Genomic DNA, 14,625 nt, shown 5'->3' on the forward strand with positions numbered 1-14,625 from the left:
CCCTATATAGAAGATACAGTCCTTTGACTTTTAGACCACCTGCGGCAGCTTAAACTAATGACTAGCACCGTTTCATTCAGCACTAGTATAGAGCACCTTTTTGCAGTGTCCTGATTGGATGATCATTCTGATCAATATTCTGAGCTGACGGTCACAGGTCACGCCCTCTGACGAAGTTTTACTACGAAACTAGTTAGGGTGGGGACTGTGACGTCCGCTGTGTGTGTACCCGGCTCCCCTGCACGCCTCTGTTCCTACGGCTTCCAACGACACGCTGTTCTCACCATCAGTGTTCCCAGTGGGTGATCCTGGTTGGCGATAGTGCTCCGGACGGCTGGTAGGAGTTTGCCGGGTCGTGTTGTATATACAAAAGCCTTGTGGTACCCAGCTCACAGCGTTCTTTTTTATGGTACAAGCAATTGTTTGTCTCTTTTTTTGAAAGTGGTTTTATGATCATTTTAATAAAACTGTCATTTATGCACTATGGAGCGCCCCTCCTGTCCTCTTTTTTGACATATATACATATATTTTGTTCCCGCTAGGCTGTTTTAGCAGGGCGCTGCTGATTTTTAAAAAGGCAAAATGCGCCCCTGCCCCTCTTGAAGCACCCCGCTAAAACAGCCTCACGGCCCAGATGCCCGGCAGCATAGTGGCTTTGGAGGGGTCGGGGCCGTCCCCTTTGATGACTGTGGCGGCCAGGCCCGCCCCCTTTCACGACGGCACGCCCCTTTCGTGACGTCGAAGGGCTGGTCTGCCCGCTGTCAATCCTAGAATGAACACTTCAAAGATTAGTACATATGCCAGTCAATCATAACATAAAAGTTTATTGTTTACTCCACAAAAACAGCCATTAAGCAATTTCCTAAAAAATAAAAAAAAAAAAAGACATCAAATAGTAATTTCCTAACAGTACTATAAGAAACTAGGAACTTAATATTTAGTTCCCCGACAATGGAATGTTTTCATGCAGATACTGTAGTGCCAGATCTGCCCATTTCATTTCCTGCTCTTTTACAGACTCCATTATTCCACCATTATCCTGTTCAGGCTCTGGAAGTTCATTCTGAAAGGAAAGAGTATAAAAAAAAAAAAGAACATAAAAAAGGAATTCCTCTACAACATCAATCCAGATATTAAGCAGGATGTAATAGCGCCTGAGTTCGGTGGCCGTGAAGGATGCTGGCCAAACTTAGACTTTTTTAAAGGGGTGTGTGATTGCCCCTTTAAAAGAAAGAATGGATTGTCCCTTAGAAGAAGAAGAAGAAGAAGAAAAAAAAAAAACACCAGAGTTAGATCAGCATTTAGCAGGGCCACCGAAATCTGGCGGCATTACATCCAACCCCACAAAGAAAAAAGAAACATCAGTTTAAGTTTGAAGCACTCTTCATCCAAGAAATCAGATTAGTACCGAGTTAAAATGTAATTCTTTATTAATAATTTCATTAAAATTAGATAGTCTTCTCAGATACCATTTATAATTTCTTCTCTATTTGCCCTGTATTAGGAGTCTAGGGAGCGAAGTATTTAAAATAAAGATAGTAGATGTGTAAAGAGAAGAAATTAGATTCATGTGAAATAAGTTGATGAAAAAAAAAGGTTAAAGATAAAGGGGGGTATTCAATGTCAGGGGTACGGCTGTCGAGCAAGGTGTAAATAAAAATATTAATTTTATTAATTGTTTCATTGTGTACTCACAAGCGCCCATATTCACTGTAGTGGCTGCTAACATGTGTACCACACACAAACACAAGCACTTTTGACATACTCCTACTGTATTCACTTCCTGATCATGTAGGTGAAGGAAACTAAAATCACAGTTATTTAAAAAGGTTTGTTCTAGTGTCCTGTCGGTATACATCACAGTTTTATGGAGCCAATCCCTTAAGTGTCTCAAGATCACTGCATAGTTACATGTCACAATATCAGGTAGATTTATACCCCCGTTGAATTTTGGTTGCTGGAGTTTCCTCAGGGCAATTCTAGCCCTCCCACCACTCCAGATGAATCATCTAATGAGCGTGTTAATTTGAGTTATATCAGATTTTGTCAATAGAATTGGAAGGGATTGAATTGAGTCGAGTAGAACAGTCATGGGATTGCCACCATTTTTAGCAGGTTGGCTCTCCCCAAAAAAAGAGAGCGGCAGTTTGTCCCATGATTTAATATTATTTCTAAACACCTGGATTGCTTTACCTAGATTTAATTTATATAGATTGTGTATATTACGTGGAAGTGAAAATAGGATTTTAATACCTACCGGTAAATCCTTTTCACAGAGTTTATATGGGATACTGAGGTCTCAATACATTAGGAATAGAGGTCATCCAACAGGAGAAAGGCACATAAATTTCTTCAACCAGGATGTGCTGGCTCCTCCCCTCACTAGCCAGTTAAGAAACTGTGCCCGAAGGAAGGATAACGTAAGTGAGGTAGGATTTAACATGAATAAGTAATGTGGTGAGATTCGCACCAGCACACCACAACAACACTCTCAACTAGATTTAGTTAACCCCATTATTGTGTCAAAAACAAAATAACTTTTAAAATCACTGGAGTGAATTGTAGGGAGCAAAAAAGTCACTAAAAAACTCAGACGCTCCAACTCAGGTCAATGGACCTGTAAGGTACAACAGAGTAGGCTACTAATGATGACGTACATTCCCGGCCTCAGCGTATTGCAATGCAGGAGCCGGTGTGACAAATCAAGCAGCATTAATGGAGACCCTCACAGCGCACCGCAGGTGGTGAGTCCAGCTGCATTTTAATGACAGGGGAGGGTTCCGTGTATGGGTGGGGTTTACTGTTTTAGAAGTGTGCTATGTGATTGTGCCATTGTATGTCCTTGATAACGTTGAAACCCAAAACGCAGTCGGATCAATAAAGGCTGTGTATTATTCTGAAAAGTGTCTATCTACCCTACCTGACATCATTATATATAATGATATGCTGGTCAGGCACTCCCAATAAATAGCTAGAAAGTCCGGTGCCTTCACAATAGGGATCAATGTAGCAGGAGAAGGTGCAGCACTTGGAACCAATAAATGAAAAAAAAACACTCAAAGAGCCATAGGTGTAGACAACGTTTCAGTTGTATTAAACAACTTTTTTCAAGTCTTTCATAAGTGCAAACTGTGAAAAGGTATATACCTTTATAGATAACATGCAATACCATGTGAACAGTGCTGGACAGCACCGGGCAGGAGAATCCGGAAGCCGCCACTGATGATGACATCATGGCGCATCCGCGTCATGCACGTCAATTCTGTGTACCCTGTCACCATGGAAACGGTCAGGGACAGAAAAACAAAAACAAAGGACAAAATGTAATAGATATAAGGCAGCATGACAAATAGTGCGGTACAAGTTACATGAACAAAATTCAGCGCATGAAGCCTATGAAATGCATATGCCACATCAATAACAAATTTAGAGGAAAAAGCAGGGTTAGCGAAAACATGCATAAGAGATCATTTCAGATCCATTTGGCTTTGCACTGTACCAGTTTGAGAGAGCGATTGCCCCATCTAATGGACCATGGAATGGTATCAATGATGCGGTACCGCAATGACGTTAAAGGGTGCTTGGCAATGACAAAGTGGCGAGCCACTGGATGCTCCCTTGAGCCTGATATTAATGCTTCGCGGATGGTAGAACGATGAGCTGCCATCCGTTCTTTAAAATTTACATTACATTTAAATTTACATTCGGTTTTCCCAATATAGAACAAACCGCATGGGCATAAATTTGATACACCACAAAGGAGGTGTCGCAGTTAACATGATGTTTAATAAGGATATTTTTCCCTGTATGCGGATGTGGGAAAGATTTACCTGCCAACATGAATTGGCAGGTGACACATCCACAGCGGGTGCATCCCAGGGGACGGGGGGGGGGGGGGGGGCTGAGCTCAGGAAAGTTTCTGACGCTTGTTTATGTTTCATTTTCGAGAGATCGGTCTTACACGGGGGCAAAGACCTACCTGTAAGTAGAGGGGAGAAGGGGATGAACCCATTGTAACGGCTGCCATGAAGTATGAAGAAGAAAATAAAACACTAATCCCTACCAGAGGAAGAAAAAAATAAGGCTCACCTCACAGGGGCACTATCAGTCCTCAAAGGAAGGGGGGGGGAAATAGATCCATCTTATGCACACAGGAATCCTGCATTAATCAGCAGCAGTAATAGTATTAGAAACTCCATTTGTAAAAAGAATGCCTCTTAAATTCCTACCTTTCCAGGTACAGTGTAACTTTCACTCTGCCAACTGCCTCTGGACACAGACTCCTTGCTGGTTTTTAAATAGCAGCTCCCTAATTGCAGAGGGCACTCCCGGAAGTGTACAGCCACAAAAATCATCCTGGGAAACGTAGTCCCATGTTTCCAAACGCAGCTGCCCCTTTGCACTGCTGCGCATAGCCCCCTGGATCCTGTAGTCCAGGAGATATAGCGTCATAGGGGCAGCGGAAATGACATGTACTTCCGCCTGAGATGCTCCAATACAGCCGAATAGCCACGTGTACCGGATAGACTTCTGCGCACGGCAGCCTGGGCAATGTAGTCCGGCTCACATGCTGCTGGAGCCGGCTTCCCTCTCAATATTCCAGTAATTTGCAGGGGAGACCCGAGTCAGCACTTGGCTTCTTCCAACCATGTGGGAAATACAGCCAATATGATTTGGAGACTCACAGATTTCCAGGTTCCTTTTCTGGACAGCCAGACAGACTGATGACATGAACAGGAACCCCACAGGGGCAAACTCCCATGCTGCTTCCCACCAGAGTGAACCCTGTGAGCCTAAACAGAAGTAACAATACCTATCCTATCTAACTAACAAGGAGACAGGAGAAAAAGACATCCAGGAAAGGGAGGAGCAGGGATTTATACCAAAGGGGGAGACTCCTGAGGAAAAAATAGGGTACTTGTTTCCTAGCACGGCGCCCACGACATTAAGTTGTATGGCATCGCATTGCATGCGGGCATAATGAGTGCTTTAAATGTTAAATGCACCCCCACGCCCCCCCAGTATTGCCATAAACCCGAAGTGTGGCGAACGCTCCGAGTCCGCGAGGGGCGGCGGTACGCGTCCTCTGACCTTTTCATACCCCCACTATCCACGTCGGCGTGGAGTTGATTTCATATAGTGTGGCGAGCGTAGCGAGCCACTGAGCCCCGCTTTACTTCACATGTATTCCGCGTGCGTTTACCAAGCTTTGGGCTCGGTGGCTCGCTGCGCTCACCACACTATATAAAATCAACTCCAAGTCTACGTGGATAGTGGGGGTATGAAAAGTTTGGAGGACGCGTACCGCTGCGCTCCCCACGCTTCGGGTTGGCGTTGATAGTACGGGTGACGTGGGGGTGTTTTTAACATTGTAAGCACCTATTACGGTGCTTATACAATTATTTATCTTATAGGGGGCACATTTAACTTTTAAAACACCCATTAGGGTGCTTAAACAATTTAAAATCGTATACCATTGTATATGGCATACAATTTAAAATAGTAAAGCTAACATCGTATACCTTATGGTATACGATGCGATGGGCGCCGTGCTAGGAAACAAGTACCAAAAATAGGATTTTAATACCTACCAGTAAATCCTTTTCACGGACTTCATATTGGGTACGGAGGTCTTATAACCTTGGGGAATAGAGGGTATCCGACTGGAGACAGGCACATAACTTTTATTCAACCAGGGTGTGCTGGCTCCTCCCCTCTACTTCCCCTTACTAGCCAGTTAAGAAACTGTGCCCGAAGAAAGGATAACGTATGTGAGGTAAGAATTAGCATAAGTAGTAACGTGGTGAGAGTCGCACCAGCACACCACAACAAACACAACACTCAACTAAACTTAGTTAACCCCGTCATTGTGTTATATTAACATATAATCTCTTAAAGATTTGTGGGGAGCAATTAGTCACCAAAACTCAGATGCTCCCTAATAGGTCAATGGACCTGTAACGTACAAGAGTACACCGCCACTGTCTTGCAACTAGCAAGAAGGCAGAAACAGGATCACAACATGTGCAATCAGAGCACCGCACTGGGGCGGGAGCTCAGTACCCCATATGAACTCCGTGAAAAGGATTTACCGGTAGATATTAAAATCCTATATTCACTATCATTCATATGGGGTACTGAGGTCTTATAACCTTGGGGAGGTCCCAAAGCTTCCAGAAAGGGCCGGAACATGCAAACCGCCTGCACAAACTGGGTATCATCCTTTGCCATAGTGTAAAATTTGACATAAGTATGTGGACCTGACCAAGTGGCAGCTCTACATAGCTGCAATGCTGACACACCCCGAGCAGCCGCCCAGGATGCGACCACGGCTCTAGTGGAATGAGCGCTCACTGAGGCCGGAATAGTCAAATGGGCTGCCGCATATGCCTGCTGAATGGTGGAACGAATCCACCTAGCAAATCGATTGTTTCGATGCCGGCCAGCCCTTCTTGTGTGCGTCATACAGCACAAAAAGACACTCTGTCTTACGGACCCGTGACGTTCTCTTGACATAGATCTGCAAGATCCTAACCACATCAAATGACTCAGGGATATCCTGAACGAGAAGGCGCTGGTTCATATGGAACGCCGAAACCACTTTCGGCAGGAACTGCTGTCTTGTCCGAAGTTCCGCCCTGTCTTGATGGAAAAATCAGGTATGGACTCTTACAAGAGAGCACTAAGCTCAGAAACTCCTCTGGCCGCAGCCAGAGCCAGTAGCATCACCGTCTTCCAGGTGAGGTATTTCAGGTCAATGGTGTTCAATGGTTCAAACCAGGATGACTGAAGATACGTCAGGACTATATCTAGGTCCAAAAAATAGTGGGGAGAGGAAAGAAGTTGTTACTGGATGCACTCTTGTTGGACACTATGTATAGTGTTAGTGGAAAACCATTATAGCGGTTTATCTAAAAACGTGGGAGCTCCTCTTATCTTTATTATTAGACTTTGGATATGGAGACACCCACTTATCATAGCGAAAGTACAGATTAGTACCTGTTAATAGGCTTTCCTCTACTCCACCATGGCAGCATACATATGGGTTACGCCCTCTTGGGTAGATATCTGGAAAGGAACACAAAAAAAAACAGACACTGCCCCTATATAAGGACCTCCTCCCTTGGGCTCTGTGTCTTATTAAACAGCTCCTTATAACATAATACTTAGTACTTAATACTTAAATGGGACGGGAAAAACGGCTGCCATGGTGGAGTAGAGGAAAGCCTATTAACAGGTACTAATCTGTACTTTCCTCTACCTCCCCATGGCAGCATACATATGGGTATACCCAAGCAGTTTTACATCACTGGGTGGGACATACATAATTATGAAAGGATACGGTTACTTCACCACCTCCGTCTGTAGATTGTACGTATTACTATCATACGACTGCGCTCAATATTTTGCGCCCCATGCTGGCATCTTGGGATGCTGTGACGTCTACCCTGTAGTGCTTGGTAAACGTGTGTGCAGATGACCAGCACGCTGCTCTGCATACTTCTTCTATTGATGTGGACTCCCTTTCGGCCCAGGATGCCGCCAAGGACCTGGTCGAATGGGCTTTAAGCCCCACCGGGATTTCCACTTTCCTAATTTTGTATGCTTCACCGATGCATGCTTTAATCCATCTTGAAATGGTAGTTTTGGTAGCTCCCAGCCCTTTATTCCTGCCTTCCATCAGTACGAACAGTCTTTTTGATTTCCTAAAAGCCTGTACCCTTCTTATGTAAGCTTTTAAGGCCCTCGTCACATCTAGATTGTGTAGCCTTTCTTCTTTAGTATTCTTAGGATTCGCACAGAATGAAGGAAGGATTATTTCTTGGTTGAGATGGAAGCTGGAAACTACTTTAGGTAAAAATGTAGGATTCGTCCTCAGCACTGCCCTGTCTTCGAAGAAGTTTAAAAATGGTTCTTGCACCCACAAGGCCTGGAGCTCAGATACTCTCCTTGCTGACGTAATGGCTATAAGAAAAACCACTTTCATCGTAAGATACTTGAGCGATATCTCCTCTATAGGCTCAAATGGAGCCTCCGTCAGTGCGTTAAGTACCAGATTAAGATCCCACGGGGCCATAGGGTTGTGGAAGGTTGGCCTGATCTTTTTAATCGCCTGAACGAACCTCTGGATGTACTTATTGTCCGCAATTTTTGTATCTAACATCGCCCCAATGGCCGAAATCTGTACTTTTAAAGAATTTGCCGCCAGCTTTTTCTCTAATCCTGCTTGCAGGAAGTCCAGAATGGTAGGTATTAACCTAGGGTTTTTGTTATTTTCTTTACAGAAGAATACATACTTGCTCCATATTCTATAATAAGTCACGGATGTCGACTTCTTCCTTGCTTTCAGTAATGTGTCGACTACTTTCTGGGAAAACCCTTTCCCTCTAAGTGTCCTGGTTTCAGTAACCAAGCCGCCAGGCTCCAGCTTGCTGGCTGTCGTTGATGAAACCGACCCTGCCCGATGAGATCCTCGTGGTCGGGTAGGAACCATGGCCCCGCTATCGCCATCCTTACTAGTTTGGCAAACCAAGGTCTTCTTGGCCAGTAGGGCAGGATTGTTATTACCGTGGCAGTCTCTCGCTGTACTTTGTTCAGGAATCTGTGGATGATTGTAAACGGGGGAAACGCATATACCAGCTCCGCTCCCCACTTCGCCGTGAGAGCGTCCGTCTGCCATGCTGTCGGCTCCCAGTGTCTGGAGATGAACCTTGGAACCTTTGCATTGCTTGCCGATGCCATCAGGTCCACTTCTGGTACCCCCCATTCTTTTGTCAGTTGTGTAAACACCGCTGCTGACAACTCCCACTCTCCTGGGACTAGCCTGTACCTGCTCAGAGCGTCTGCCCTGACGTTTTCTCTCCCTGCCACGAACACTGCAGAGATGCTCCTGACATGACGTTCTGCCCATTTCAGGATAAGCGTGACTTCTGCCATCAGTTTCCGGCTCCTTGTACCCCCTTGTTTGTTCAGGTACATGACCACTGACTGGTTGTCCGATCTTATTACCAGATCTTTGCCTCTTATTAGCTCTTGAAATTCTTGACATGCCAAGAACACCGCCCGCATCTCTCTTACGTTTGAATGTTGCCGGCCCATAGCCTGGTCCCATTCTCCTTGTGTCGACTGCTCTTCGCACACCGCGCCCCATCCTGTCTCGCTGGCGTCCGTTGTCACCACTACTTGTGGACTGGTCGCGAATGACTTCCCCTTGGTCAGCCTGTGTGCTTTTGACCACCAGAGCAGATCTTCTATCGCTCCTTTTGACAGATATATTTTCTGTCTTCGGTCCTTCGCATCCCCGTTCCACTGTCTCAAGAAGCAATTCTGCAGCGTCCTGATGTGGAATCTGGCCCAACTGGTCGTATCTAATGCGGCCGACAGGATACCGAGTACCCTCATGCAGTCTTCTGAGTACACCACCTTTTTCCTTAACATCCCTTTTACCTCCTGTAGAAGCTTTAGGCGTCTGTCTTCTGTCAATTTTATAGTCATTTCTTTTGTATCCAGAATGACCCCTAGGTACTTCACCTCTTGTGACGGTACTAGCTGGCTTTTTTGGATGTTGATTAACCATCCGTGTTGTTTCAAGTAGTCTAGCACTATCCTTGTATGTGCTTCCGCCATTTCTTTGGTATCTGCCGCAATCAAAAGGTCGTCCAAGTACGGCCAGATTGCAATGCCTAACACCCTTAAGTTGGCCACCAGAACCACCAGAATTTTTGTAAAAGTTCTCGGGGATGTAGACAGGCCGAACGGCAGCGATGTGAACTGGTATGTTATTTGTCTTAGGCGAAACCTGAGAAACCTTTGGTGTCCCAGAAATATCGGGACGTGTAAGTATGCATCCTTTAGATCGATTGTTGTTAGAAACATCCCTCTTTCTATATCTGGTATGATGGATCTGATTGACTCCATTCTGAATCGTTTCACATGAACATAGGTATTCAGCCTTCTTAGGTCTAATATAGTTCTGAACCCCCCTGACGGTTTTTTCACGACAAAGAATCTTGAAAACCATCCCAGATCTTCGTCTTGTTTGGGAATTCTTATGACCACTCCTTGTTCTATCATGGTCTGTAGGCTGCTGAATAAGGCAGCTCTTTCTTCCGAATTGCTGGGGATAGGTGATACTTCCATCCAGCTTCCTGGTACTGTGACAAATTCTATTTTGTAGCCTGATGAGACTACTTCCAATACCCACTTGTCCTGTACTGACTGATGCCAAGCCTGTTGATATTGCATCAGCCTGCCGCCTACTTTCTCTCTGGCGTCATTGCTGGTTTTGCCTGAAGGCAAACCTGCCATCTCTGCCTCTTTGTCCACGAAAATTATATCTGTTACCCAGCCAAGGCCTGCGAAAGCCTCTGCCTGGCCTATATGTTTTCGCTTCTTTGAAGTCCGTGGACTGGTACCGGGATGATTTATTGAATGACCCCCTTCTTGCGGCTTTATCTTGCGGTAGCCATACCGACTTACCACCTGATACTTTAGTGATAATTTCGTCTAATTGCTGCCCAAACAAGTAACTCCCTTGGAAGGGCAAAGAGATAAGTTTGTTTTTGGACTGACTGTCCGCCGCCCAAGGCTTCAGCCACAAGGCCCTTCTTATTACCGCAGTTGTAGCGTTAGATCTGGCCGCCAACCGTACCATATCCAGGGAAGCATCACATAAAAATTCTACAGCAACCTGTATGTTTTGTACCACCTTCAGCAGTTCTGACCTCTTAATGCCATCCAACATGTCGGACTCCAGGTCCTGGCACCATGATCTTAGGACTCTGGTAGTTACTGCTGCTGCTGATGAAGCCTTCATAGAAGCCCCTATTGTGGTATGTTGCTTCCTCAGACCCATCTCAATTTTTCTTTCCATTGAGTCCTTAAATATGTTCGCATCCTCTAATGGGAGCGTCGTTTTCCTTGAGATGCGTGCTATAGCCGCATCCACCTTGGGTGCCTCATCCCACTTTTTGACCTGCTCATGGTCAAAGGGGTACATCTTAGATACTCTTAAGGGTACTGCCACCTTTTTATCGGGGTGTCCCCATTCATCTTCCACTACCTCTTGTAGCGTTTTAGATAATGGAAAGGCTTTATTTTTCCTCTTTTTGTCTTTAAACAAAAGATCCTGCAGCTTACCCTCCTCCTGAGGGTCCTCTATGTTGAGTGACTTATGCACTAAGCAAAGTAGGTTCTCCAGTAAGTCAGGGTTAAACTCCACCCCATCTTTTTCCTGGAATCAGTTATCTGTATAGATCCCATCTGCACCGAACTCCTGCATTTGCTGCATTCAGGACCTGAGCATTTATCAGGTAATACTTTATCACAGGATGAGCACTTCCTTTTGTGCTTAGCCTTAACTTCTCCTTTTTCTTTGCCAGTATCAGACCTAGCAAGAAAACCCTATTTTAGTTATATGCATAAACCAAAAATTTTTTCCTTAGCCAAAACAGCGCTATTTCAATGTGGCTTACCCTGGCTTACTCGGCTGTTTTTTCTCTTCCTCCATTATTATTTTTATCACAGACTCACTGAAACAACATGAGACCTCTGTTATAGGTAAGTAAAACAACCAAGTCCCAGCAGCGCTGCTGCCTGTCGGGACCTTACCCCAGTCTGCTGGTATCAAACACACGCTTTCCGCTTGTCTGCACCTCCGTATGGACACAGTCCTGTGCACGATCACCGGCATCCAGACACTCTGAGACGCCTTCCGATGACCTCAGACGCTCTCAGGCGTCTCCTATGTACCACGCGTGACGCCCTGCGTCATCACGCGCCGCGTCACGGAAGTGCGCCTCTCCCTCTGTATCCATGCCTGCTGCTGATGCCGGCGTCGTTACCCGCAACCGCTCCTGGCGGCGGGGTACTCCAGCAGATGGACGTCCCAACTGCCCTCGACAGCGGGGGTCCAAAAACGCCATTACCCCTTACTGCACTCGGCAGGGGAGCCAGCCTTTTTCTCAGCCACTTCACAGGGTAAGCCATGCACATCTACCCGGAAAGGAAAAAAAGACACAGAGCCCAAGGGAGGAGGTCCTTATATAGGGGCAGTGTCTGTTTTTTTTTGTGTTCCTTTCCAGATATCTACCCAAGAGGGCGTAACCCATATGTATGCTGCCATGGGGAGGTAGAGGAAATAAGAATTAAAAATTTGACAACATGAACATACAATTGTGCTGACACGAGAAAGATAAAGAGTGTGTTTTTAAAGATTAAAAATGTAGGCGGATGCGACTGAGATGTGGCTATCTATGGGTAAATTCCCACCAGGAAAAAAACAATACATGTATAAGTCACAGAATATTGTGAAATATATGTGTGTTTTGTTTTTGGGCTATTTTTAGCCTGACATCATATATCTTGGTGTGATGTAGCACTAGGAATTGGTGCTCCGCTTATAGTTCTGTGCATTTGTGGATACAATTGTGTTAATCTAGACTTGTATCTGATTTCTGGCCAAAGGCCTGGGTTTTGCCCACAGAGATAGTGAATGCTGAACTTCAGATCACCTGAGTGTCGTGGTAGCCTCTGCTGGTGGGTACCAGGTATGGAGGTGTGCCACAATTACACTGAATTATTAATGCTGTGGGTAATTCAGGGTGTCACTTTGTTGACTCCTTTTAAGAGCTTGTGTACACATTGGGCAATATAGGTTAGTTGACGATGTCAGTCTATTATATCTATAGTGCTAATAATCATTGCAGTCAATACAAATAATTTGGAGACATTTATATGTCTTGTTTGTAGGCTATATTTAGCTTGACACAATGTATGGTAGCCTCTGTAGGCTTAAATGTTAATATAGCACAAGGAATTAGTACTCTGCTTCATATGGATACAATTGTATTGGTCTAGATTTGTATCTTATTTCAGCACAGGGAGAAACAGTAGCTATTGAAAAGTACAGATTTCACTTTCCTAGGTGCAATGGTGGCCTCTGCTGGTGGGTGCCCGGTATGGCGGTTTGCAAAGATTGCACTAAATTATTAACGCCGTGGGTAACTCAGAGTGCCACTCTATTGGCTCTTTATAAGAGCTTGCATGCACACAGGGCTTTATCTATTTAGCTTGCAAAACTCAGTCTATTTGCGGAGGCTTGAAATCTAAAGTGCTAGTAATCGTACAAACCAAAAGATTTCCTGCAGCCTACATAACAGTCTACAATCCGTCCTATAGGAGATTAGGACACGTGTTTCGCTAAAGCTTCTTCTAGCTAACCAACAGATCGTATCCCTAGTCTGATCTGCATTGTAATGTTTAGCCTATCGTTGTGTCTATTCGGGTCATGTTACCCGGGAGCGCCTATCATGGGGCTGGATGTCTGGTCCCACCGGGGTAGACTACCTCCGCCCTTAACTTCGGCGGGTATGCGCAGTGTTAGTAATGACGTCATCGCGTTTAACATATGATTGAGACTGACCGTCACATGACTGGTCCCATAATCCTCAGCCAATGGAAGTATCGGGCATATGTTGGCCCGGTAATCTGTATGATCCTGCTCGGGCCCTGTGATGTGGGGTGTGGTATGATTCACAGACAGTCGGGAAACCGACAGTCATTATCCCGACGTCGGGATCCCGACTGCCTGGTCTGAGACAGTGTGTCCAGTGCAACAAAGCCCCTTGCAGGCTCGCTACGCTGCGGGCACGGTGGCTCGCTATGCGAGCCACCTATTCTATTCTCCCTCTATGGGGGTCGTGGACCCCCAAGAGGGAAAATAGCCGACGGCCGTCAGGAACCCGGCCGTCGGTGTTTTAACTGGTGTGACCCCGTCCGGCACCCGTGATGTGTATACATTTAATATGCCCTGTTTAATTGCCGATAAACACCTTTAATGCTTTTACTTATGCGTCTGTAGTTTATTCCATTACATGGGTGATCATATGCCTTTGTATATGAGTAATGCGGTTAGAAGTACCATGTTATATTGTGTCTTGAAGTATTCTAGTGATGTATCATGCTTGTTTTGGATGGGCCCCGGACTCTGTATTTTTCATGCGACATCTGTTGCATATGTTTTTTAGTATTTTGTGCATTATTTTGCGGTCCGGTGTCCATCCGTCTGTGTGATTGGTGTGTATTCACTAATGTGAGAATGGGTGTGAGAATAAAGAGAATGCTTATGAAAGTGATGATGCATTGATAATTATTAAGAAATATTATAAAATAATAATTGGGAGGAAGGATGAGGGGTTTAATAAAGTGAGTGGTGATGAACAATAAAATAAACTGTGTAAAAAAAAAAAATGTAAAACGTATATGACACCCACCAAGTCTTACACAGATAAGTTCAAAAAAGAATGGAAAATTAAAGGATTCATCACTTGCACAACCATAGGGGTGATTTACCACATCCAATGCCCCTGTGGCAAGGCCTATGTGGGCAAGACCAACATATTTGTTCTATACGGAATGCCACCAAAGACTCAGCGAACTTCAAAAAATTGACCCACATAGCCAGACACTTTATGAGAACGCATAACAGTGACCCAAAAGGTCTGAAAGTGTTCGGCATGTGACACGTACAACTTGGTATTAGAGGAGGGGATCTAGATGCAGAACTTCTAAAGAACAAAACCAAAATGATCTTCCTGATGGATTGCCTCCAACCAAGAGGACTCA

At 45.0% G+C, this 14,625-nt stretch overlaps 1 protein-coding gene across 2 annotated transcripts in view; it reads right to left on the minus strand.

Annotated features, from left to right (window-relative positions):
* Positions 1-804: 804 nt before the first annotated feature.
* Positions 805-14,625, minus strand: part of ANAPC13 (anaphase promoting complex subunit 13) — a 32,933-nt gene continuing 19,112 nt past the window's right edge. For both annotated transcript variants that reach the window (XM_083159046.1, XM_083159045.1), the window contains exon 3: positions 805-1,063. In XM_083159046.1, the coding sequence (XP_083015172.1) occupies positions 938-1,063 (126 nt within the window). In that variant the 3' untranslated portion in view covers positions 805-937. The remainder of the gene's footprint in view (positions 1,064-14,625) is intronic.

Source organism: Crinia signifera, chromosome 9, assembly GCF_055691185.1.
Source record: "Crinia signifera chromosome 9, ASM5569118v1, whole genome shotgun sequence".
NCBI classification, from domain to species: Eukaryota; Metazoa; Chordata; class Amphibia; order Anura; family Myobatrachidae; genus Crinia; species Crinia signifera.